Here is a 27,574-nt window from a genome sequence, read left to right on the forward strand (position 1 = left end):
TATATATATATCTAAATATGTGATATAATTTATAGTCATTATGTTTATAAACAAAATAATCCTCCAATAAATAGCTACATTTCGTTGTCTCGTTGTGTCATGTCTTAGCGTGAAATCCATACTGACATGTTCCTATGCCGGTTCTGTGTACCTAAGAAGCTTAACCCGACACTTACTACTACTCCTGAACACAGCCCACAGGGTATTATCCTGTTGTAAACCGAGCGATACAGGTTTCCACTCATCTGTCAATAGAGTCCGAAGGTGCTAGCTACATTTCGTTGTCTCGTTGTGTCATGTCTTAGCGTGAAATCCATACTGACATGTTCCTATGCCGGTTCTGTGTACCTAAGAAGCTTAACCCGACACTTACTACTACTCCTGAACACAGCCCACAGGGTATTATCCTGTTGTAAACCGAGCGATACAGGTTTCCACTCATCTGTCAATAGAGTCCGAAGGTGCTCACCTTTCTCATTGATAACATCAATGGATTTTTTGCTCTTGTTCGCGATAAGAAGTTGTCCATCCGTGTCATATATGACGTCACGAGGTTGAAAAGATGGCGAAGCAGTCGCCTTCGTACCAGGGGCGACCATTGTTCCGTTATAACGGTACAACAAGTGTAGTGTCCGGTTGAGTATAACAATGTAGGGTTTGTCCTTGGTCAGAAGATTCCAACCTTTGTCCAGCACAGCCAGATTGTGAGACACAGGACATTCAGTTATACGCTGAGGTTGACTCACTATCTTTTTACCGGATTTGTCTTTGAACACCTCCTTTATTTTCTTCCCTTCCATTGAATACGAAGCAATAGAGTCCACAAACCCCACAACGACCCTGCCATCTCTCGTGACACACAGACACCACGGGTTTTGTTCAGTGTGGAACTGAATGGCCATTTCACCCTCGTGATCCACCTTTACCATACTGCAGTCTTCATTTACACACAGCCACAAGCAGTGGTCTAACGGCGATATAGAAATCCCAGAGATAGTCTCCAGGATTCTGGAGCCGATGAACTTCAAGGTATCACCGTTTGGGCCGTATACTACAAGCTTATTTCCGAACTTACTTCCACAAATAGCGTTCCCATCATAATTTGGGCAAATTGAATTGATTCCAATGTTTGGAATGAATTCCGAAATCACTTCTGGTTTATCCAGCAATTTATTTCTGAAGAACTGGTTGTGCATTGCCATGGTTACTTCCGGAAACAACAGGAACACTTTCTTCAGAATTTGTTCCTTTTCGTTATCGAAATGACTACGGCGTCATTATCAGTACAGCCTAGTTAGGCAGTAAATAAAATATGTGAAATGTCATGGTTACCAAATTATATATATACTCACTTCACCGGTAAAGTTAAGTCCGTACAAAGAAATGTCAATGTTATATGTTAATGCTCACGTCTTATATACACGTATCCATACATTAAGGGTGAAAACGTGAAGTCCAACCACTATGGGAAGCAATCAAAAAGATGAATCACACTACTTTTCGACAAAAGCTTAATCGTGTTGCTGCTCGGGCATGCGCATCTAGTCAATGAGGAAATTGATGGAGAAGGTTTCATTCAAATATATACCAGCAAATTGCATGTTGCACAAACGAATTACTCCTACACCAAAGAGTTCGATGGTCACAATACTCTCCAGCCTAGTTCTTCCAAATAGGGGTCAAACGTCTGGGTGACCTGAAAAATGTTCGCCTAATTATAATACACTGGTACAGATGAGCTACTCCTAGGTTTAACAGATACCTATCGTACCTGTGTACAGGTGTACCGATATATCAGGTGTGTTTTAGAGGCGTACCACCTGATAACATGATTGTTTACAGAGTACGTCAAGCAGTACACAATTCTTATCACCTCTCGCGTTCAGGGTTCACCGACCACGGGTGTGCTTCGCTGGCTCTTTTGTCTTCTGTATTATATATGTACCTACGTATCAGCTGTTGTATCTTTACTTACATGTACATACCCTTATCATCTTACGTCGTTTAACACAGGTACGGCATCACATACAGACATTTTACTTTAACGACTACAATAATTATTTCGCTTTAACGACTACAATAGCAATTTTCTCACGACAAATACAGACATGACAAACTAAGCTACATGTATGATACTAGATATAAAACTTGTGTTGATATAAATCTTAAAATGTCCTCCGTATTAAGGTAACAATACCCGCGACAGTGATCATGGATTATATATACACGTAGGTACTTCCCACTTAAAGTTACCTTTTGCTCTACCTTCGGGTGCGTAAGATACTTACCTGTAGTACTTACTTGTTAAGCGGGTTTTAACAACCCAAAACATTGCATAAATGGGGTCACCGGTGTACTTTATATAATCACTTTGGATATATTTGATTTATCTCCTTGCAAAACATAGGTCGACAAACGTTAGGGTAAATTATGCTCTTAGTTCTTAAAAGTATATTTAGGGACGATTTCTAAACTAAAATTTATGTTTACATTGATAAATAAGTGCATAGCTATTTTCATGTCACGAAACGCCATAATTATTTCCGACCGTTAAAAAGTTTATATTGTAAGTAACTCTTGTGTCGTTTATTTAAGTTACAGGTACAGTATTAATCATCAGTAATAAGTACTATTATAATAACGTTTTAGTGTTAGGCCTATGCCATGTCCATTGGCAGTCAATGTTTTGCTGTCATTAAAAACGGGAAAATCATCAGAACACAAATGAACATCTACATAACATTAAAGCATGAACGTCAAATATCTTTTAAAATTGAAAGACAAATGAATTAACCAAATACATGCACCACTTAGCAAAACATCACTTTAGTCGTATTATTAAGATAAAGAGTTATTGTGTTTAGAAACAACAAACATATCGACATCATGGCAAATCTATCATATGCAGAGGACAGTGTAAATATTTAACGTGATGCTACCCAAGTTGGAACACTTTTTGAAGATAATTGTGAAAAATTTGTAACGTATGCGTGAATCCAGATTTTTCTCTCTACTTTCAACAAATAGATGCATTCAGTTTTAATTTCATGATTTGTTTACTTGTCAGCAGTGCATATATTTTGAAATAGAGAGCTTGACGCCTGTCAGGTCTAGCCCCGTGTTTCAGCAGGTTCGAGTACCCGAAATGGAACACCTCCTAAATAAAGATTGATTAAAAAATGTATAGATATGTGGAGCATATTTTCACTGCAAGCTTAAAAATCCCCCATCAGCAAGGAAAATGGTATGATGCTTAATTTATTTTGACAATACAAATTTAATTTTCTTTAGAATAATTAAGCGACTTGTAATCCGTAGTATCGAAAACACACCAATATCAACTAACTTATACATTGTCTTTGAAAACTCATTAAAAATAGAGATGGCAATTCCATGTAAAGTGAACTAACTAAATCACCAGGTATTAAAACAGACATTTTTCGTTCACATTTGACTTACCAATAGTCTGCATACACTCATTTTTTCGGCTCTGGTGGAAGGCAGAAGAAGTTCTGGTTATAAATACTTCACATTTTCAGCCATTCTAGAAAAATGGTCCCACTTTTTTTCAAAAAATTTAGCAGCTGTCGCTTGCGGATTTCACAATTATGTTTTTACTTGTATGTAATTTGTTGTTCCAAATGAAAGACGACGGTCTTAGGCTACATGAAAAAATAGGAATGGGGTTATTTCCGCCAATCATTTCATGTCTCTGTTGCTTAAAGTAAGCTTGAAAATAGCCTTTTTCGATGTCGCTTTGCTTTTAGGACAGTTAAGAGCTAGTACATTTCAATATTCTCTTTGGTAAAATATTGATGTTTGGTGGTGGCAAGACTTTGACATATGTACAGAATCTGATACTTTTTGTTTAAAAAGGATCGTCAGATATACTTTTTTTGTATTGCATATTTCAAAATGTCGCCGAACTCCACATAACTTCCGTAACTAAAATTAAGGATAACAAAATATGAAATACAACCGCAAAAATATTACGGTTATATGTATTTTTCTCTTTCACTAGTAGTTAAATAATATGACCCAATCCCAAATTTAGAGTCAGAATGACTATTTCAAAATATTTGTCCAAATCGTCTCCAAGGTTGAGTGTCGTATTTAAGACGCTAACCTCCGTAACAGGTTTTTTGGATTAAATTAAAACGGGTATGTATCAGTTGCTCACATTTTCGAATCATGTTATGGTAAAGGAACAAAAACATGACTCTCGATCAGAATTATCTCGAATGATTCTCAAAGGAGCGTGTGTTTTCTAACCTCCATAACGATGTATTATTGGCAAAGATGAACAACCTAAAGAATCGTTTTTTCATGTCCAATCATTGGTTTTGAACATCACCAATAGATTTAGTAGACGATTTTTGTTATAATGAAGTAGCTATTTAGTAAAATATGATGGATGGAAAGGAAAACTAGGTGTTTTAGGTATTGACATATAATTCTAGATTTTACTATGTGAATTTACACAAATGCTTTACTGCATATCAATGTTTGTGAACAAATATACGTATACAGTCCATAAATACGAATAGAAACATCATTGACTTCAAAATTACTGAGCTCAGAGGAATTATACATATTTGAAATAGTCGGACCAAATGTTACGGATGTTATTATATTCTATAACGACTTATTTTTGCTCCAATATGATTGCAAACACTTTTTGTACTCATAAGGTCTCTTCAAAATTAAAAATTATCTGTAATTATAGCATCTGTAATAAAAATAATTTTACTGTGATTTATGTTACCTCTTACTAGACATTTCCACCAACTGAGCGAATGTGAAAATGAGCTGTGAATGTGAACTCTGACGGGGGTCGTCTCAAAAGTTAATCGTGTGATATAAAGTTTGATATATGTCTGTATGTGTGCTATCCCAACCTCGTTTCAATTGTTAAAACTAATACGTTTCACATGTATTGACAAATCATCAATGTAAATTTATTCGTTATAGTGTAATAATATAATAGGGCCACGTCAGTTTATTTGTCCGTTTACTTACACAATTTATGAATCAATCTACGGTAGTCAGAAGATATAATACAAATTAAATTTAAGAAAAAAACATACACACACATTTACACGGATACGTAACTAAGGTAACAAACCAAAAATCAATCTTATTTCTACTTTTATTTTACTTCTGTGTCAATAAATTGAAGAGAAGTTGTCGCCGTACAGCAGGAGCAACACATATCTATCCAATGGGGGATATCTCAATTAGGCATAAATTCCGTGAATTTACTTACTTTTACGGTAAAACAAATTGAGATGTGGCGCAGTGATATCTTATCCAATAATTCAATTTGGCCAATGACTGCCACTTTTAAAATTCCCCGCGAAACCATTTTGTATGCTTGACGTCATAATTGACATACAGTTCTCTCGGGCTATGGAAAAATAACCTCAAAGATCTAAGCAATAGAAATGAGCGTAACAAATGAAATTAAATCATTCAAGGGTATTCCATGGTTGCTAAAGGAAAGATTAATAAAATCTGTTACCTATAAGTGATCAGCTAATGCCTTGGCTGGATTTTCTTTTTTTATTAATATGATATTAATTTTATCTAATTTTCTATCTCGCCCTGGGATAAAAAAAAATTAAGATGTCGCGACACAACTATCCCAACGTAGCGGTAACAGTTGCATTACGTCTCGACACAAATCCAATGACGTCACAATGACGACGACGATTTATTCGGGTCACGTTATAATTCTGACATCATTGCTTGCATTGCTGACCCGTTCCTATTAGAGACAACGACGTGGCGCACAAGGTAAAAGAAAAAGTATCTTTCACCCTCTTTTGTGTAGGCCTACGAAAGGAAACCTCAACTCTGCAAAGCACTCGGTGTACAGCCTCGTGTTTGACAACTTACGATTATCTTACCCCCCCCCCCCCCTTCCCCCGGATTACATTTTCCTGTGTCAACCCAAAGAGTGTGATCATACTGGTATTATCAACTGTACTCATAGTTTATATATGTATATATTGTTGTGTGACAAGTCCGAATTGTGCATGATAAAATAAATCGGTTATCTGTTTTATATTCATTTTGTTAAAATGCATTATATAAAAAATAATATATTTCGTCCCCACCAGATGTGCTTCGAACTAGGGATCCTCGTGTCACTGAATGGCTGGCTAACCGACTGAGCTAAGCGTGCTTTTAAATGCTGACAACAACATTACGTAATATAGTTTCAAAAGCATAAGAATAACAAATAACATTTTGAGATGACCCCCGTCAGAGTTCACATTCACAGCTCATTCTCACATCCGCTCAGTTGGTGGAAATGTCTACTATGAGCTTGCGTTATGTTAGAGAGAAATAATTTGGCGTAAATATTTTGAAATGATACTTCACAACGATCAAAATTTAGACACGCCATCAGTAAATTATATTTTGATTGGACAATACGACGAGTATGTTATAGTTACACCATCAATCTCTATACGATATAACGTAGTTTGATTATTTTAGTCATTATGTAGGTCATTTATGAATAGTGTTACGGATGTTAGAAACATTGAAATTAAGGTAAAAATAGCTTGAATGAGTTTTCATCCGAAATTCTTTCTATAAAAGTATTCTGGCAAGGGTTTGGAGTGTATATGTTCGTCTATTGACCATTGGTTTGACATTTCCAACGTTTTAAACACAGAAGCTTACTGTTCTTTGTAATTAGGATCAAACGTCGTTCAATTCATTGTTCCAATCGATCTTTCTATCCCGCGACAAAGATGTTATTTTCTCTGAATATGCATGTGGAATTAGTGATTTATAAAAATAATGCATCAAATCCAAACTTCATCATCAAATCGTTTGAAAGTTTGAATATACTTTCGAGATATAGTCGAGGCTACTTTTCAATTCAAACTGATATGCTGGATAGGGTTTTGTTGCCGTTGTTTTGCTTGATACTTATAAAGTATGAAAAATTTATAACATCACATAATATATAACACTTGTAGCTGCTACTAAAGTGAAATTCCAGTTGCTATCAAATAACCCCATCATCAGGTGATTGGACCTCCATAACATGTATAAATATAGCTAGTATGGAATTTTACATAAAGGGATTTTTTTTCCACTTTGCAAATATATTTCCCAACATCCGTAACGAAGAGATACCAAAGTTTCACATGTCGTTATTCGAATTCTGATAGAGATACAATGTATGTGTGTGAAAATTTCAGAGATTTTTCTTTACATGAAAAAGAAGTTTAATATCGTGAGTTAGACCGAGAACATCTTTTGTGGATATACCGATGGGGAGTGATGGAGTCGACAATGATTGAGACACGACTCCTATGGCCACTTCTGTAGAAGAGGACTCATCAGTGAAATCGGGATAATGAAAACGGATTTGCATAAGGAACTCTCTAGTTTATGCCATTGGCTCTGGTTACAAGTTGTCTATTTGGGGTTGTTGATGAAATAGTCGTAGACTTATCCGATGTCATCACTGTACCCTTGTCTGAGCTCAACAACTACAAAGGAATGTATCTACGATGATCTGAAACTTCCTATATTGAAAGACAATATGAAGTTTACTCGGTTGTAGCAGAGATTTAAATGATCATGGTTTATTTCTATCTCTGAATATAGGTTGTTCTATCTCTGAATATAGGTTGTTCTATCTCTGAATATAGGTTGTTCTATCTCTGAATATAGGTTGTTCTATCTCTGAATATAGGTTGTTCTATCTCTGAATATAGGTTGTTCTATCTCTGAATATAGGTTGTTCTATCTCTGAATATAGGTTGTTCTATCTCTGAATATAGGTTGTTCTATCTCTGAATATAGGTTGTGTGATGTTTGATTCCTTGGTTCACTTTGCACCTTCAATGCTTTAATAGGGCCAACTGTGCCTTTCTTTGGACAAATATACCATTTTGACAGACGGGAATATTGATGTATATTACTTAATATCATTTTAACTGAAAGTGAAAAGTCCAATATACAATATACATATACAATGCCTATACATATAGGCCTACTTCCTTGGCCTGTAGAATTTTCTAATCGTCTGACTTCCCGGATAGTTTTAAAGATAACAAGGAAACAAGGAGTTGATTTGATAGCAAAGGTAAATACTCGGTGAACAATAAAATTCAATCCTGTAACAGTTAGCTGTCGTGGCCAAATTAAATTGATAATTTTCTTGAAACTTGCTCCTGGTGAGAATATTGGAAACAGCTATCATCCGAATGAATTATTTTATTCTATTATGTCTTCTTTTTTTTTTTTTTTTTTTGTATAATTTAAAACATATCTTATGCTTGCGTTTTACTATTAAATGTACTTGTTTATGTTTTTGTAAATGGTGTTTTGTGTAATCTTGTATGGTACAGATGTATTTTTGCTTCATTTCACTTGTAACCCTTTGTTAAGTAATTGTAAACATTTTCTTTCTGTTCATAGCTGTCGAAAGATACTGGTAAAAAATCCCGAAGGAATTAGATATCATAGAATATTCTGAAAAGTGAAATTTAATTGAAATAAAACAAATAAGTAATTGCCATTTTCAAGAATCTATGCCCCAGGGGGCCAGTTTTTTTTTTTTTTTTTGTATTTGGTATGGACTAATGAATGCATATAACAGTCATGGAGAAAAGCAAGTTACGCCGGTATGTACGAGTTATTTCCCTTATTATCGTGTTGTCGTAAAATCATTTACAATGTATTGAAAACATATTGCGTATGTATTTAAAATAAATTGAACCCAACGATTGAAAAATAGTGTCAGTTTTTGATATTTGATTAAATAGGCCTAGAGACTGTGAATCACGATAGATCTATAACGTTATGCTACGACTGCTTTACGTTAGTTGAGAAAATATGGCCGCCAATATCGAGGATATTTAAGTCACGTTTATTGCAGTTTAATTATTTTGTGTTTTCTGTGTATTAGAGAAAGGTAATGGATATTTTACTTCATTTATACCTTACATGTATATTAAGGCATTAATAGAAACTTAAATGGTTTGTTGTTATTGCTTATACCTGCATAAACTTCTTAAACAATAGGTCCGGCACGTTAAAAAAAAACGTGCGTCCAACGTACAACAGCACAAAATTTACTATTTTCAGTAAGCAGTACAGCAGACACGATTGGTATGTGTTTGTCATAGTTAAGTACTGTAAAGTTTAGTATCACAGGCTAAAGATAGAAATAAAGATAAATTTCATTAGTATTCCCTTTTGGAGCAGTTTGTAGCTGGTTTTAATTTAGTGATATAGGCCTATACGGTCGCCTTCTAGCTTCGTGCTAAAGGGAATTTCCCTTTAGAAACTTCCATTTAGCTCAGTGGGAAGATCGGCAGACCAGTAAGTCTGGGGTTGCAGGTTTGAGCCCGGATGGAGGCACACTACTCGCGTCCTGTTACAAGTTCATGAAATCATCAAGTGACACTTGCCACGGAAAAGTTCAAAATACAAGAATAAATCATTTTCTATGGTGAATGGTTTAACATGATATGTTACAACGCTATTTATTAGTTCTTTAGGCCTTTTTGACGTGGTGTAGGCTATGTAATAGTGTACATGTATCTATATTCACTCTATTGATTTGGTGTTTATTTTCAGGTTACCTCCCTTACTCCCTGATATTACCAATGGAGGAACCTGATTTTGAAGCACAGCTTGCACTGGAGAAGGCAGAGGAAGAGAAAAAGAAGAAAACCAAAGTTGATGAGGATGGGACAGAGTATGAATGGGACGACAAGAAACAAGCATGGTTTCCGAAGGTACATTACACAACTACATGTACACTTATAAAAAGAAAAGATAATTGTAATTATCAATACATTTATGATTTAGATTTAATTAATAATTTTCCTTTTCATGGAAGTACAAAAAGCAGATTAATATATCAATCCAATTTGTGGAAACATTAAAAATTGAACTGACTTTTGTATGCTTTACAGATTGATGATGATTTTATAGCCAGATATCAAATGGGCTATGGTGCTACAGAGATCAGCGCTGACACTTCAGATTTCCCACCCCCTCCAGCCGACATCAACAGCCCAGAGTACAAGGAGTGGTATGACCAATACTGTAAAAAGTACTATGGTGGTCAAACAGGGAGCACGGAAGCCAAGGATGGGGAAGAAAGCGAGGGAAGAGTTGATGAAAATAGCGATGAAAGTAGGAAAAAATATTTTGATTACTATGCATACTATTATGGACACAAAGAAGCAGTAGAATATTTGGGATATGATTATTATAGTCAGGAAAATTCAGAAGAAAAGGCAGCAGATGACAGCCAACAGGACAAGAAAGGAAAGAAACGGAAGAAGGGGTCGGAACCCAAAAAACCAGAAGAACGTAATTAAATTTCATAAATACTTTACATTGTTCAGCTTGTTGTGACAAGATGTAAATTTACAATTCATTTTGTTTCATTTGCTAAATTATATTTGTAATTGCTAGCTTTCTTATACAATTTACAGTAAATATTGAAATAAGAATTATGATGAATTTTAAATTTTGTAAAGATACATGTATCGATCTGCTCATCAGTTAGTGAAATTTTAAATTTAAAGTAAATATATATAAAATTATTGTTTCTTATCTCTATATGAGTAAATGGCTAAATTTGACTTCACTGTTGCTTTTTGTTTGGTATTTGTAGCCCCTGCTTGGTTTGATGTTGATGAAGCAAAGAACACCAATGTTTATGTATCTGGCTTGCCGCTTGATATCACCGACGAGGAATTCAAGGAGCTGATGAGCAAGTATGGCCTCATAATGGCTGACCCCGTCACTCGTGGTCTCAAACTCAAACTTTACAAGGACAGTGAAGGGAACCCTAAAGGGGACGGGCGCTGTTGTTATATTAAGGTATGCAAAGAGAATATTCAAGATTATTTAGCATGAAAAGTGCCTTTGCAAAATATTACCATTTTGCTAAAGGTTCCCATGGAAATGGTTAACCTGTTTTGCAATGAAAGAAGTCTAATACAGTATAATGATATATACAATTCTGTTTGGTTGAAATTGTTTAAGAAGACTAAAAGAAAAACTGTTACCTATGCTCCAATATTGATATGCTCTTGTCATGAAATGGATCTTGGTTGGTTGGAGGAGGGAGGATAATATAGTGTAATCCATCTCGTCCTTTCCAAATATTATATTGAGGTGGGGACGTTGATGTTTCACTGTCACTTAGTGTCAATTTTATTTCAATGTTACTTTTGTCAGTGTGAACATTCAGAAATTAGAATTATTTATTTTTTGTTCTTTTGATAATCTGAATATATTTGGTTTGAAGTAGAAGACAGCCTATAACTAGTAATCACAATTTATTTCCATTTTTAAAAATTAAACTTTCATATGTATCAAGCAGGAGTGTAAACTAAAATAAGATGATCAGATCTTGACAGAGTAGAGAGAAGGGGAGACAATTACTTTGTATTTTGTTTTGCCCATTTGTCTGTGTGTTTAGGTCGAGTCTGTGGAATTAGCCATGAAGTTTCTGGATGACTCTGACTTCAGAGGACATAAAGTTAAGGTAGAGCTGGCAAAGTTCACTATGAAGGGAGATTTTGATCCCAGCAAACGGAAAAAAAAGCTCAGCAACAAAGACAAGCGGAAATTCAAGGAGAAACAGGCAAAGTAAGATTGAAGAATAAATTTATTGTATTTTGTGGTGAAATAATCATTTGTACTATTATCATTTGTGGTGAAATAATCATTTGTACTATTATCATTTGTGGTGAAATAATCATTTGTACTATTATCATTTGTGGTGAAATAATCATTTGTACTATTATCATTTGTGGTGAAATAATCATTTGTACTGTTTTCATGTATATGTTTAAATCTTTGCTTATTGCACCTGCTTGCTTTACATTGATTACATTGCAGATTCTGATATTTTGCTAGATGTATGATGAATTTAATTGATTACACTGGTGACTTCAAGTTTCGTTTCAAAGTGTGATGATTCACATGTTGTCCAATCAGATAATAAACACATGTGTACTGAAACACTTCATAATGGGCAAATTATTTGATTACACAGATTATTTGACTGGAGGCCAGAGAAGAAAGATCTTGGACAAGGTTCTGTTCGACCTAAGAATGAGAAAGTTGTTGTCCTAAAGAACATGTTTGATCCAAGTGAATTTGAGGTAAGTAATGACTGTCTATTTTCTTCTAAGGTTTGATCATTTAAATTATTCTCCAGCCTTGGAGTAAGGTACAGTCAAATCTATATTTACTGCCCACCTAAGGAAGCGATGAAAATTGGCTGTTTAAGACAGGTGACTGCTTAAAGCTGACAACGCAACTTAAAAAATATACATTTGAGATTTAAAAAATTAGATTTTTTTTTTTCCCAAATTTGTTTCTGAGACAACAACTTGCAGTCGCCATTTTGTTTTAACTCTGCTTGGATACAACACGCTTACCGACCTCTATATAAAGAGTGTGCACCACACACACATGTGCAATCAGTCGAATGCTTACTGTTCAAGGTGTAACAACTAACACCTGACCCGCTCTAGATCTACTGTACTATATTCCCAAGACATATTTACATGTAGCATTAGGCTGTGCCATAAGAATAAAATGGTAAGTACGTTCAATGTTTTCTAAAAAAGAGTTTCTTAGGACCATATATAGATCTATAAAGTTGAATAAAAAGTAATGAATGAATTCATACCTTCATTCCATGTGCAAGATCCATTTTGATTATAACGTAAACAAACTCGGAAATTCTAATAGCAGATAAAACTGTCAAACTAACAAGAGATCCCAGAGGGATTTTGGCGCCCTACAAAGAATGATCTTCCTCTGACAAAGGAAGGGGGAATTTTTCTCTGCTTTTCAAACTTTTAATGCATACGGCATATTAACTTTGAGACGGATTGCTTCAGTACTTTGTGAGATATTGCTGTAAAAACTTCAAGTATCAAAATCCAAGATAGCATCCTGTCAGCCATCTTGTTCATCAATTGGTCTTAGGGGAACCTGCACAAGATATTTGAGACAGATCCCTTCAGCACTTTCTTAGAAATAGCGGTAACAAACTTTAATTATCTAAATCCAAGATGGCTATCTAATGGCTATCTAGTTGACCAATCTGTCCCAAAATGCAATATGCACAACTAAATCCTTAAGGGAACCAACATATGAAATTTGAGAAAGATCCCAACAGTGATTTCTGAGAAATAGCAGTAACAATCTTAAGCTATAAAAATCCAAGCTGGCCACCTGTAGCTGGCGGCCATCTTGTTGACCGAACGGTCCCAAAATGCAATATGAACAACTAGGACCCTAAGGAAATCTACAAATGAAATTTGAGAAAGATCCTTTAGTACTTTCTGAGAAATAGTGGTAGCAAACTTTAACTTCCAAAATCCAAGATGGCGGCCAGTCGGCCATGTTGTAGACCAATTGGTCCCAAAATACAATATGTACAACTAGGTCCCTAGGGGAACCTACATACAAACTTTGAGATAAATGCCAACTGTACTTTTTGAGAAATAGTGGTAACAAACTTTAACAGTCAAAATCCAAAATTCAACACTGCACTCATCGGACAAGGTTTCATTGAAGTAATATTGTCCGCTGGATCCAAAAATATGTCAATTACCAGCTTATGAAATACTTAAATTTACACTAGATTTTACTTGTACATGTAAATGTGTGTGTCTTTGGTAGTTTATATATGGAAGCGTCACCTGTTTGGGACAGTCGAGTATATCAGGTATGATAGATACTTAGAAGAATTATTACAAGGATTTCTATTCATTTATGTGGAAACATCATTTTGTGAAACAAATGACAGCTAAGAGGAGTTGACATGTTTACTCGCTAAAACAACCCCTACACAGCTTTACAAGTAAGGGCTTGGTTTATGTATTAGTAGGTGATTCACAGTGGACAACTGCTAGGTGTATATGTCCATGACTGAGTGCACCTGTGTCGATTCACATGCTTTATACAAGGGTCGGTGAGCTCGTCGGAATACTGGTAGAGAGAAAATTACAAAAATGGCTGACCTCGACAGGGGGATGTATCATGCACAATTTTTGAAATACAAGTGTACTTATTTCTTTTTTTTAATCTTAACTGAATACTTCTTAAATACATTGTCAGCTTTAAACTATGCTGCCTAAGAATGTGACTATATATATACATACCATATTTGACCCAATAAGCGCCCCTCCCCCTGAGCCTCAATTTCACTTACCTAGAATTGAATTCAAACTGAAGATATGAAACCTTGGTTTCTTTACTTTAATTCCTTTTGCAAACTGAGTTATGGCATACTTTGTGCACTAATTTTATGACAGGTCAGTATTTATTTTGTTCTATTAAGTGCCCCATATTTCAAATCGCTTTTCGTACATGGTCCATAGTCCGTCATTCTATCCGTCGTTCCGTCCGTTAACATTTCTTGTTACCGCTATTTCTCAAAAAGGGCTGAAGGAATCTGTCTCAAATTTCAAATGTAGGTTCCCTTAGGACCCTAGTTGTGCATATTGCATTTTGGGACCAATCGGCAACAAGATGGCCAACCAGCCGCCATTCTTGGATTTTGGTAGTTGAAATTTGTTACTACTATTTCTCAGAAAATACTGAAGGTATTTCTCTCAAATTCTATATGTAGGTTCCCCTTAGGCCCTAGTTGTGCATAATACATTTTGGCTGCTAGGCAGCCATCTTGGATTTTGATAGTAAGAGTTTGTTACCGCTATTTCTCAGAACGTGCTCAAGAGATCTTTCTCAAATTTCATATGTAGGTTCCCCTAAGGCCCTAGTTGTGCATATTGCAACTTGAGACTGATCGGGCGAAAGATGGCCAATCGGCCGCCATCTTGGATTTTGGTAGTTGATATTTGTTACTACTATTTCTCAGAAAGTGCTGAAGGGGTCTCTCTCCAATCCCATATGTAGGTTCTCCTTGGGCCCTACTTGTGCAAATGCCGTTTGAGATTAGTCAACAAGACGACCATCCAGCCACAATTTTGGATTTCATTGTTAAAGTTTGTTACCGCAATTTCTCAAAAAGAACTCCAGCAATCTGTCTTAAATTTTATATGTACCTGTAGTTTGTTAAAAAAGTTTGAAAAGCATAGAAAAGATCCCTCTTTCTATTGTCAGACATAGATCATTTTTTGGTGGGCGCCATGATCCCTCTGGGATCTTTTGTTGTTTTACATTTGCCAATTTCCATACATGTACAGTACATAAACATGAATTTCAATCGTTATTGAATTGCATGGCTATAGTTGGAAAAATATAGTCAAATGATTAATAAGTATATTGGACAGGACAGGAGACAGGTGACTGATTAATTGGAGTTCAATTTACATGTAATAATATTTGCCATCAGAATGACTGTAAATTCTTGAAAGATGCTACACAGCTGACGAATGGTATTTATTCTCTATCAGAAACAGGAGCATGCAAATAAACATTTTCCTTTAGTTACAAAAGTTGCTTACTTTACACCATTACCACTATTGAATTGTTAGATATTCTTATGACGTAAAGGTAGTTTTGACTGTATTTGAAATAAATAAGATATCAGATATTTATAACATGTGTAGGAATGATCTGTTCTGTAGTGATGGTATTCTCTGTAATTCCCACATACAGTATACCCAGTAATTTTGTAACTTAAAAAAATTGTGATTTTAAATGAATAAAAAAAAAAGAATTTTCACAAATTAAGTTTTGGCGATCTAGCCATTACATGTTATAATTAGTGTATTGTTCTATGAGGAGATGAAAATTCTTCCCTGCAAATGTTACCAGCTACACGTACACAATATTTCCGATCTGTCAACAGCAAAGAAGTGTTTTATCTATAATATTCATGAAAATAATTTTTCCTTACCTGTTTCAAATGTCTTATTATTATCGTTGTTTTCTCGATTGAGAGAAACATTTCCCTTGTTTAAATCGCAGTGAATAAACTAGCTCTGCAGTACAGCTTTTGGAAAGATTTGTGTGAATAGCCTCCCTTACAATATAGGTTGTGTTTTGATATGATTTGAATATTTGTTGTCTCCCTTTGAACAGAAGATATTTGGAATATCTTAATACAGTCGAAACGTCCTTCTTGTAATTAAAGCTAATAGAAAATATGATGACATTTATATTGGTATTACAAATGAAGTATTTAGAACACTAACGACAGTTGACCACTATTTTAAGACAATGATTGTAATCGGTACATTATTTCAGTGTCCATAGGGTACATTATACAGATGCCATATATTGTTGCAAGTGAAATATGTAGAGCACTCTCCCTGAAACGTAAAAAACATACAAAAAATATACATGAATCTGTTTATCTTACTCTAAGGATATCTCGGACCAAATTTGATTAATTAAGTAATTTATGATCAGTTCATATTATATGTACATGTATATTTCTCTATATATTTCTCCATCCCTCTTGCCCTAGGAGGTCCATTTTCATCATTCATAAAATCCCTCAAAAATGTATCTGACCAAATTTAGTAAATATCCACTGATCCTAGGGGATTCAGAGCCACTCTTTGATGATATCTGCCCTCTAACAATGTTTCCGACAAATTTGATTAAATCGTTGTGAACTTTATAACTACAGCTGTAATAATAATTTAGTTACTTCTGTTTTTGTTTACCCTATTGTTCTACTGCTCAATCCACAGGATGTCAATTTCACTATTCATGTAAACATATGCTTCCATTTATCGATCCCTCTTAAATACCCCAAATATGTTTCTTACCAGATGTGGTCCATTGTACAATTTACGACTTATCACGATTTCGATGAATTACTGCTATTAGACCTAGACCCTCCTATTCCATATTTATGCAAAGTCTGTTCATGTTTTCATAAGGATGTTTCTGAGTTATTACAAATTTATGAAAATTAACAATCTCAATAAATCGCCTCTTTTTCACTCTTTTGACCGTATCCCTCATGCTCCATGGAGGTCAGAATCATCATTAAAAACGAACGTTCCACCGCCGACAGGGCATAAACGATACTCAATTGAACAATGATTGGTGTTTATAATGTAAAGGTATGCCTAATTAACACAAGTAAGATAAAATTGATGAATGACAATTAGTATGCATTCCATATAGTGCCATGCTTTTGTTTGTTTTTTAGACCTAGACCCTCCTAGGGTCTTAGGGTCTTATGTCATGGTGCGGCGTCTGTCGTGCGTCATCTGTCCATCCGTCCGTCGTCCATCTGTCAACATTTCCTTTAAATCGCTACTAGTCATAGAGTTCTGAATGGATTGTAACCAAATTTGGCCACAAACATCCTTGGGGGAAGGTGAACAGAAATTGTGTAAATTTTGTCTCTGACACCCCCCCCGGGGGGCAGGAGGGGCGTGGCCCAATTGGGGAAATAGAGGTAATTCTATAAATCGCTACTTGACCTAGAGTTCTGCATGGATTGTAACCAAATTTGGCCAATAACATCCTACGGGGAAAGGGAACAGAACTTGTATAGAAAAGAAACAATGAACCTATATTCAGAACATTACTTGGCATTACAAACCAGGTGAGCGATACAGGCCCTCTGGTCTGGGTCTCTTGTTTGTTTTTGTTTTTTCTTGGGGGGGGAGGGGGGGCGCAATTAATTATTTGTAATATTTTTATCTTGAAGTAGATAAGGTAAGTAGCCCAAACTTTGCAATGGTGGTGTAAAATAAGTAACTTTGTAACGGAAGAAAAAACTAATTCGTCTGCGCCAGTTTTTGATAGAGAAAAAGTAACATCTATCAACGGTGTAGCATATTGAAACTTACATTTTAAAATCAGAGTTATTGAACTTAAAGGTTGGGCGCTGATAGGAATGGGAGTGCTCATTGGGTCCATTGCGGCATGTGTCAACTATCAATGCATTATTAAATATATGCAACGTTTTAGCATCGAAGCATATATTGCACATGATATACAGGATATTACGAACAATATAATCGTCCTTCATGGACTACAACGTTATTAAAATGAATTTGAGAGTTGATCGTATAAAATAACCAAAAAGCCAAAAGAGTTACATTAGATCAAATAAAATTGTAAAAAGGAAAAGCAATATTGTATCATGAAATAAACCCGTGATGGGAAAATACTGGAAGTGTTATGAATTAATGCCGTCGAGATTCTGAATTTGTTTCTGAATAATATTTTGTTGAATTCACTTCTTTAAAATGAAAGACTTATGTAGTTGAAAGGGCGAACAAAACCCCCAAAACCGGTCCTTTGAAAAGTGCCAAATGGTTTTAATAATGTCAAATGACATTATAGATATGCATTTCCCATATCAATATCACCTCTCAGAACAGTTTGGAATTTTCTTTACCAAAGGAGGCTCTTTGTGTCAAGTGCTCTCTCATCAGCACCGCTAGTGGTGACAAACTAACCTTGTCAAGTATGTGGTTTACATCTAAGGCAAACATCTTGAAATGAATACACCCAGAACCTGTCTATCGGTGTGTTGATCAGGTTACCTATACCTCACACAGCTCGCCACAAGGCTGGAGACTCAACTGAGAACATCATTTGGAAAAAAAGGGAATTAAACCGAAGCAGAATTAAGAAAAAAAAAACATATTGTGGTATTTTAAAGCATTTTGATTCCGTTAGTTGTATTGCTATTTGCGAGAAATAATACAGGTTATTGATATAAAGTCTACGATAAAAAATTGCGTAACTAGAACGGAAGAAGAGAAGATCTAATAGACAATTAAAATTTCATTATTTAACACCGAAAAAAGAATGGTACTGACATATGGCTTCTCGCACAATATAGTCAAATCTAATACGTCATCACACATTTCGAGCATGTCTTCAAAAAAAATGTTTATAATAAAATACCAGATATATCTGTTTTTGTCTTGTTTTGTGATGTTGCATCATTGTGGAAATCGTCATTTCGATTTTTTTCAAGTGATTGTAGATTTTGTAAAGCTTATCATTTGGTCTTGGTATTAATGCTTTTAATCAGGTTATGGTAAAATGCATGCCATGTAATTGCTATGTATAAGCATTTTGTATTCAACTGTAATTGGCGAATAGTGCCTGGCATGTGATGTCAGTACGTATACGTACAGTTCTACTGTTTGAACGTCTTAGCATCGGAATGTTTACAAGGCGTTTGATATTTTAATAACTTGTTATGATGTGAATATTTCTAGGATAGACACAAGAACACAAGAGTTAGTTATCTGGTGGAGGACATCACACCTGCCTATGTAACAGAAAATATGTCAGTTTTATGTAACAATACAAACTAGTACGTGACTTACACCACCACCTGCACACAGGTTTGGGAACCACGTAGTAGCCTTCAAGTCCTCAGATAAAAGGCTACCGTTTATACGTGCTTTCCCTGACATAGGGGCAATAATTGTCCCCACAGTTTGTAGACTCCACAGACTTGTATTCACTTCCCATTTGACTAGCTGCAGTCAGTTTCCGTCCGTGTGGCATGTGACGATAACAGTTAACACGTGTAAGGTGCTGTAGGACTTTTTAGTAGTACCTATATCTACATCTGTAGTTGTAGCACCAGTGGAAATACTGCAGTACCTGCTAGTACCACTTTGTTACTATAAAGTACTTTCTATAGTCTCACAGTTTCCACTTATGTCACTGCATTACAATTGGTATGAACTGTTTCGAGTGTTCCGGGAAACATTTTTCGTGTTGATTACTTCAAGAAAGAAGAAACAAGAGGAAATTCAGAAAGTAATTAAGAATGTTGAAAAAAAAGAACAAAAACAAGATCAAAATTTTGTATCCTTTACTATACTTATTTGTTTTGTAGATGCTGAAAAGGGAAAATGTTTGTTTCTAGTTATAATTTGCCCAAAGTAAATAATATGGAAAATGTGATGAAGTTTTGAAGAATTTCACTAAATCGATGGTCCATGTGATATTTCTATGGAATATATATTCAGCCACATGTGATATTGGCTTAGTAGGTTATGATGGTGATGTATCTCTATTGAGAGCATTCATGATGTATTTGTTAGTTGTGATTGTTTTGTGATGTGATCTTTGGCCCGCCTCAACGAGACCTACAACAACGCTTGCGAAGGTTATATGATAAAGAAACTGTCACCGTCCGAAATATATTCCCCGATATCTCTCGCTTCCTCGGACAGAAACAACCATATCGTTTACATGGCTTCACACTTAGTTACTCTACGTCTTTGTATAATGTTTCACATTTAACCGAAATAGTTCACGAGTTCGCATTCTTCTTCTTCTAGTGTAGTCAAATCATTCGCTAACCACGATATAACCAGATACATGCTTTCTTTAGCTATTGTATATTTACGAAGATTTTCCCGGAAGTTGATAACTTGATAGTGACAATAGAAAACATTTACAAGTAATAAGTGTAGCAATTAAAAAAAAACCACAAAAAAAAACCTGACGGTTAAATGCAATTTGCTACGATGAAAAACCCTTTGTGCAAACATAGGTTTGTTTACTATATTTCATATGTTACAAAATTTTGAACTCTTTGAAGTTTGCAAGCTTATAATAATTATTTAAAATCATGACATTAAGTCGTTGGTAGTATTCTCTGAAAATACTTTTTTCGTGAGAGAGATGTCAAATGGCAATTAGTTATTGTAACTGCCACAATCCAGATAAGCTTCAAATATTACACGTATGTACGGACAATCTATTCAATATTGTTATACATTTTTGTGATTCAATTACAATTTATTGAAGAAAACATTAGCAAAGTACAGCAGACTTAATACTGATGAGATTTGATATGCAGTGTCAAGCAAACAAATTGATTAAATGCGAGTATGTGTTTCATCTAGCGGCTTATAGACGAATCGTAATACCTTAATAAATTATTTCAAGATTTTTTTTACCATTTTCAAATCTGATAATTTTGGAGAAACATTCCTTTCCTGTAGTTTGTAAAATTACTTTTGTGTTGAAATGGCAAATTTTAATCTGTAATTTTTTCTCAGGACAACTTGCGTGCGCAAATTAATAAGGAAATTTTGAAGAAAAAAAGTAAATCAGATTTATCTAAAGCATGCGTTTATATAATCGTCAACAGAATGTCTTTAATTTGGTAAACTATGCCGTTATATCATCGACAAAATATTTCTCATCAAAAGTCTTCAGAAAAATAATTTTAATAGAAATAAATATAATATGACGGAATTTCATTCAAATTAATGTTCATATTGGTTATTATTGGAACTTGTTTAAATGCTCGACGGATAAATTTAGTGAAGTCTTATAATCAATTATGACAGCTACCAGCGTAAAGAATAGTTCATAATGTGCAGGACAAGAATTTCTCATTTTACTGAAATTATACTGTTTGGCACAGAGTTTGTTTTCTAGAGGACATTAAAAACTAATTAATCATTCCAAAGCTGGTTCGGGACAGATTTAAGTCTAAGTCTAGTGTGGGAAAAACTCGGGCTGAATTATATCTTGTCCCGAAATGTAATTATTAAATGCACATAAGCTCTAGGTAGATTTCGTAACGGTGAGGCGAGTTAAGACACTTAATCTGGCCGCAGAGTGAAAGAAAAAGTATGGATACACGGGCCCGTGGGGGTTACTTGTAACTGAGCTTAGTTTTAATGAGACATCACAAGCAAGATTTAAATAGACGATTATTTACTGTGTATCGCTACTTAACCCCAAGTTGAGATTTAATTCCAGGACTGTATTAGGCTACTTAAGGCTATTACCCCCTGTTTCCATATAACCAGTGCTGTTTGTATGAGAATAATTTGTCTATGTATATATATGTACCGTTGATATTAGTGAGGGTATGTTTAGGGACCTAATAACAATTACCTAAAACCCAGAAAGGGAGTTATTAAATTTAGATTTTTCTCAGATGAAAATTAAGAAGATGAAGGGCGCTTGACTACTGTGGCCATCCCCTACAATTACCTCAGTCCCGTCGGGGGACAAGTTTCCCTCTGTAACTGTGTAAATTTGGCTTCTGCCACATCAAAGTGAGTTGTCATATGTAAAAAATGTCTATGGCAAGTTTTGAATTAATTGTGGGTATTTTACGGCACCATGAAAAAGGACACGGCGAAGTCGTCCAATTTGGATCGCGAATTTACAGTTTTACAGAAATGAGGAAATTCCTGGGTGTATCAAATTAACTTCTATGTGCAAATGATTTTGAAATTGCACCATGAAATGTGCTTATTTTGTTATTAAGTTTAATGTGTATTTCTTAATTACAGAAATAAATGACATTAAATTGCAAAAGGTGGTTCTATGTTTGTGTTATTACATACTTTTGTTGTATAGAGGTCTGGTGGCTCTTTACGGGAACCATTCGCTGTAGGGACACCATAAAACGCATACCCTTTTCTGAGCGAAATTGGGGGTGGAATCTATCAAAAGTTAATGTTTAGATATCTCACATGTCAACGTAAAACATATGCAATATTTAAAGGTTGTTTTCGGCTATTTGAACTGACAATTAATTGGTATTCGTTTGTTTCTCCCATAAACAGTCGCATTATACATTTAATAGTCTTGATATAATCTGTATTCTTAATATACAAGTTCACATGGCTGGTCATTACACTTGGTGATTTCGTTTTTGTGTGTCGGATAAACATATGTAATATTGCATCTTTTATCGGAAATTAGATTATTTATTAATACACACTTTGTAGATATATCAATTTTTAATGATATATTTACATACGTTAAATTATACATACTAAAAATAACGGGAAACTTTTTCGATCTCGATTGTCTATTATTTAAATGTCTATGTTTTCAATTATTATAAATGCAAATATATCCAACATCTTTTGGGACGTAAATTTACAAGATAAGGTATCTCTTTTGCCCAGGACAAACTCGATTACGTATGTAAACTTCATGTTAACAATCACAAGTGATCCATGAACATTCATACGTTGTATTATGTACGTTTTCGGCTGTGTTGCAAATAAAATAAAATAAAAAAATAATAATAATAAAAAAGTCAAAGAAAATTATTTGTATCTAATAATATACAATTAATTAATTTTACATATTATACTTATATTCGACAATATTCGCATTTAAATACATTGATTGTGTCAAATGGACAAATCAAATCATAGGCTGAACTCGATGTAATTAAAACAATACAAAACTGTGGAAATCAGCATAGCTAATATGTAGTTCACACGCCAACGTTTAACTTCGATAAACACGAAACTCGAAAGACATCAGGTGCAAACACGTAAAGGCAAACATTAGGTGCAACTCGACATGTACAAGACGCAAACACATGTAATACAAACGGACAGTGCTGTTTTTATACAACTTCATTATTACCAAAAATGTTTCTTTAATGGACGCTAATAGTAATTGAAGTTATTAGCTGTTCCGTTAGAAAATGAATCCGATTTTTCGTCTTAACTGCACATGGAGAACAGACTTCAAAACAGGGATGAAGTTGGAGAACAGGTCGAGAAAGATATGTCGCTGTCAAGGAAAATATTTCCGTGGCAAACTGTAAGGAAATTGGTTAAAAGTCAGCCATTATGTATGAATGGAAAAGGGGCTAGATGTAATATCCACAATAATTGGCAGGATCGGGTTCCGTCAAAAAACCATTATTGCTCGTGCTAGTAATCCCAGGTATGCATGCCATCTGCACGAGGCTGTCAGGTCGGGGAGCTACACGTGTCGTCTGCTCCAAGACAAATGCTACCAAGGGTCCGATTTCAAAAAACAAATTACACAATACTGGGAGAAGGTAATTCAATTATTTGATTTATGTAAGTAAGATGTCGCAAAATGGCCGTGGTATTTTGCATGCTGGAATTTTGTCATTTCCATCCCAACAGGGGCATAGTGCTGCGCAAGCTTTTCGCATTTTTCCTGTCCCCCAAAACATTAATGCGTCCATTTCACATCTGAATGCGCATGAGGTTGTTAGCAAATTGATATGTAGACTCACGTGAAGGAATTTGCCGTGATAGAATTGTAATTGGCTTCATAGGATGTGTAAGTGAACACAAGTCCACACAAGCATGCGCTGTTTGGTTTTATGGAAGAACGGTAAACGGCGGGAGGCTAAGTGATGGGTTCTGTCGCAAACCGAATCAAACAAAACTCTGTTTTATTCTATATATTAATAGGTATTCCAGTCGTACGATTTCATCTGTTACTGAAATACATGAACGATACATGTCTGCTTCTTATCTAAAACCCATTGCGATGTAATGCTGCAAAGAAAAGAAGTCGTTTTAAGTGCTGGATTATAGATATTGCTATGCATTCTATTGTTTTTCATATTAGTGTGACATGTAGAAATGTGGATATAAAAATATCCCTGTGATGTATACATATCAAAGTAAAGCAATGACCCACACTGACATTTTTAGTTTTATAGTAATTTGAAAAAAAATGAGTTTCGGTTATTTGTTCACATGTTATAATAGTGATATTCTTTTTGACATCCACTGAATATACTTTGATGGTTGAACCTCTATTGCACGGAGTGAAAATTAATTTTTACACGCTAAATTTCTCAATAGTCAGGTTTGAGCGTTTAGTTGACCGGAAGAGACGCTGGTTGTCATAAACATAGTTCATTAAATGATTTCTCTTCAAATTTATTTAATTATGTTAATTTATGTTTCCATGATTATAATACCGTTTTGTAGTACGTTTGATCTATTTGAGCATCTGTTTAATCTTCATACGAGTTCTTCGAACGAAACAGTATCATTATATTGCCTATTTCGTGCATAAGATCAATTATCTAATGGTGTCTAAAGTTCAAAGTAAAAATGATCTTCACCTGCATGAAATAACGCATATAAATATGTGAAGCAGAACGTTTTACAATGTGTTTGCCTTCCACGATACGTTAAAAAAAAATCTGATTGAAATTGTCTCCTTGTCGTTCCTTAAACTCCTCTGCTTATCAGAGTGTTTATGTCGTAAAAATAAAACTAAAGTACATATTTGGGATACGAACTTTGATTTTCTGTACCGCTTTTCTAAGTCTTTTATTCTTTTATCTTAAACGACATCTTCATCAACATCACATGTCTTTGTTTCAGTGGTTTAAAGAACTTATCTGTATTGTGTTGTTCTCATACGTGTGTGGCGCACTAATCATACCGACTATAACACATACCTTTGTCCCATGTATACAGATATATACAACCCAGGGTGACATTGATGAATGAAACCCACTTCACATAAATTAACACCCGAAAGTAGAGGGTACTGCGTTATGCCCATGTATTTCACATAGTACAACGACTAAGAATGACACATTGCTATTGTCACCGACACTACCCTGGCTTGTTACTATTTATTTATTAGGGTTTGGTAAACGCTTCAGTTTTATCTGTATGATATCACGTTACGAGTTATGGCATATTTCATATTTTCCACAGTACTACGGAGACCAGTTAATTCATGGCCGTGCATATAAATCATAACTGCATATAATAAAGGTCACGATTTTCGGAATGTCCCGAGTACCTCTATAACAAAAATGACTTTTTCCCCCTCTGATCATTCTAACTCGCACAGGCACCCTTTACTACTATAGTATTATTTATAAGGACCGTGTTACTGGTGTACGCGGTATGTACATCTGTGTAGTCGGGAATGGGAACTATTTCCATGTAAACATAATGAAATATAGGTCCATTTCGCTGCATTCAGATCAGGCCAACTGAACAGCTTTTCATAGGCAGTAGCCATTGCAAACCCCAAAATTATTGACGTTTCCCTTAAATTGTATTAAAGTTAACTGCTATTAAACCACATTGCAGTTTGATCTCTGTACCAATTTGCCGTCGTCATCGTTGCTTTTAAAGATGCTTTGTTGTTTGAAGTATGTTCGCATTTTTATATCCTTTTGAATTTTTTTATTATCATATTTATTCTATTGACAATTTTATCTAATTCTGTTGCGTTTTTTGCCTAATTTTTTTACTTAGGATATTTCTTGAATGCATTAATGGATAAACTCTGTATTATTCTCTTTTAGGAGGAACCAACTTTGATCAATGATCTCAGAGATGACGTTAGGAATGAATGCAGCAGATTCGGAGAAGTGAAAAATGTTAAAATGTTCGACGTAAGTTTTGAAAGTTGCTTAATCTTATTTACGAGACTACATTATATCGTAAAATGATGCGGTAAGGATGATTGTGGTTAGGAGTTGAAATTGACATTGCAATATTTTTGCTACCTCCTTAAAGAACTTTATCAGATTTCGTTTTATAATAATAACATCAAATAAAATGTATTTGTCATATTTATAGGATATCATATGTGTTATTTGCATATTAATTAACGTGGTCATATTTCAATACAACAACAGGCGACAAATCAAAAATTTAACCTAATGGAAAATTAGGTTTATTAGCAGTTGAAAGTGTTTGTTTGTAGCAGAAAACACAATGGACCGTTATCATTTGTCTCGTAATTAATGAAGGATGATTTCATATACATCTATTAAAATTAAATAAAATATTTTATTTGTATCATTTTAGAACCATCCTGATGGTGTTATGATGGTGTATTTCAAGACAGCAGAATCAGCTGATGACTGTATAGCCGCATTACATCACAGATGGTTCTCAAAGCGGCGTATCATGGCCACGACATGGGACGGTCGGACCAAGTTCGAAATAGAGGAGTCGGAGGCAGAGAGAGAGGAACGGTTAGCAAAGTGGGAAAAGTTTCTTGAAAGCGCTGATGCCAAGCAGGACAAAGAGAGTGATGAAACCAAAGACAAAATGGACACTACACAAAGTAATAGCGATAATAACAGCATCCAAAGTGCTTGTATGGACAATAATGATGCTGCAAATACGGTTCAGGGTCAGTCAAATGATGATCAAGAACAAAATAGTAACAGTTCTGCACCAACTGGCACGGGCTAACTGGCGGTTTCAAGTGAATAAATTGTATCAGGGATATGCAATGTCTGTTATTTATTTCTTTAAAGATGCTTCACCGCTGACAAATGGTATTTTTTTCAAAAACAGCAGCAGACAATATAGTATTTTTCTTCAGTTACAAAAGTTACTTACTTTACACCATTACCATCGTTGAAAAGTTTGAGCTTCTAATTTTACTTCAAGTAAAAAATATCAAAAATAATTAATTGCAGCCCGACAAAATTCCATGACACTATATCCTATATGGAATGATGTACTGATTGCGCATGCACCAAAGGCAAAACAATTTTTTTCCTTTTTAGATTTTTGTGTTAATTAGACATACATATATATATATTTATATATATACACGATTAAACACCAATTATAGTTAATATGACGAATATCATTTATGCTCTGTCGGCTGTGGAGCATCTTTAACTAACCGTCGTCTTTGTGATAAATCTAGATTACCTTTGCATTGGGTTCAATAGTCACACTTACCCATTGATTAACACGCTTCGGTATTATTTTCTTTCATCACTTGTTTTTTTGTGCATTTATCAAATATACTTTAAAGACTGACGATAGCTATTAAAATAGTTAACTTCCTTGTTAAATTTCGAAGGTGTAAAAGTAAAAAATAT

General features: G+C 34.8%; 2 protein-coding genes across 2 annotated transcripts; one reads left to right on the top strand and one right to left on the bottom strand.

The window, feature by feature from the left end:
• Window positions 1-329: 329 nt before the first annotated feature.
• On the bottom strand, window positions 330-1,202 carry LOC138328138 (uncharacterized). Its single transcript, XM_069274829.1, has one exon. The coding sequence runs from the start codon at window positions 1,200-1,202 to the stop codon at window positions 330-332; it is 873 nt and encodes a 290-aa protein (XP_069130930.1).
• A 7,447-nt stretch (window positions 1,203-8,649) lies between these two features.
• Window positions 8,650-26,966, top strand: LOC138329958 (17S U2 SnRNP complex component HTATSF1-like). The gene is made up of 8 exons (XM_069277268.1): window positions 8,650-8,944; window positions 9,613-9,773; window positions 9,954-10,356; window positions 10,664-10,872; window positions 11,477-11,646; window positions 12,056-12,164; window positions 26,030-26,119; window positions 26,538-26,966. The coding sequence occupies exons 2-8, from the start codon at window positions 9,642-9,644 to the stop codon at window positions 26,928-26,930; spliced, it is 1,506 nt and encodes a 501-aa protein (XP_069133369.1). The 5' UTR covers window positions 8,650-8,944; window positions 9,613-9,641; the 3' UTR covers window positions 26,931-26,966.
• Window positions 26,967-27,574: the final 608 nt, after the last annotated feature.

Source organism: Argopecten irradians, chromosome 1, assembly GCF_041381155.1.
Source record: "Argopecten irradians isolate NY chromosome 1, Ai_NY, whole genome shotgun sequence".
NCBI lineage: Eukaryota > Metazoa > Mollusca > Bivalvia > Pectinida > Pectinidae > Argopecten > Argopecten irradians.

Bases quoted from the DNA above. Each gene is read 5' to 3' on its own strand.
- LOC138329958 (XM_069277268.1), top strand. From the start codon at position 9,642: ATGGAGGAACCTGATTTTGAAGCACAGCTTGCACTGGAGAAGGCAGAG. The intron at 12,165-26,029 runs GTAAGTAATGAC...ATTCTCTTTTAG, and splicing joins TTGATCCAAGTGAATTTGAG to GAGGAACCAACTTTGATCAA. The intron at 26,120-26,537 runs GTAAGTTTTGAA...GTATCATTTTAG, and splicing joins AAAATGTTAAAATGTTCGAC to AACCATCCTGATGGTGTTAT.
- LOC138328138 (XM_069274829.1), bottom strand. From the start codon at position 1,202: ATGGCAATGCACAACCAGTTCTTCAGAAATAAATTGCTGGATAAACCA.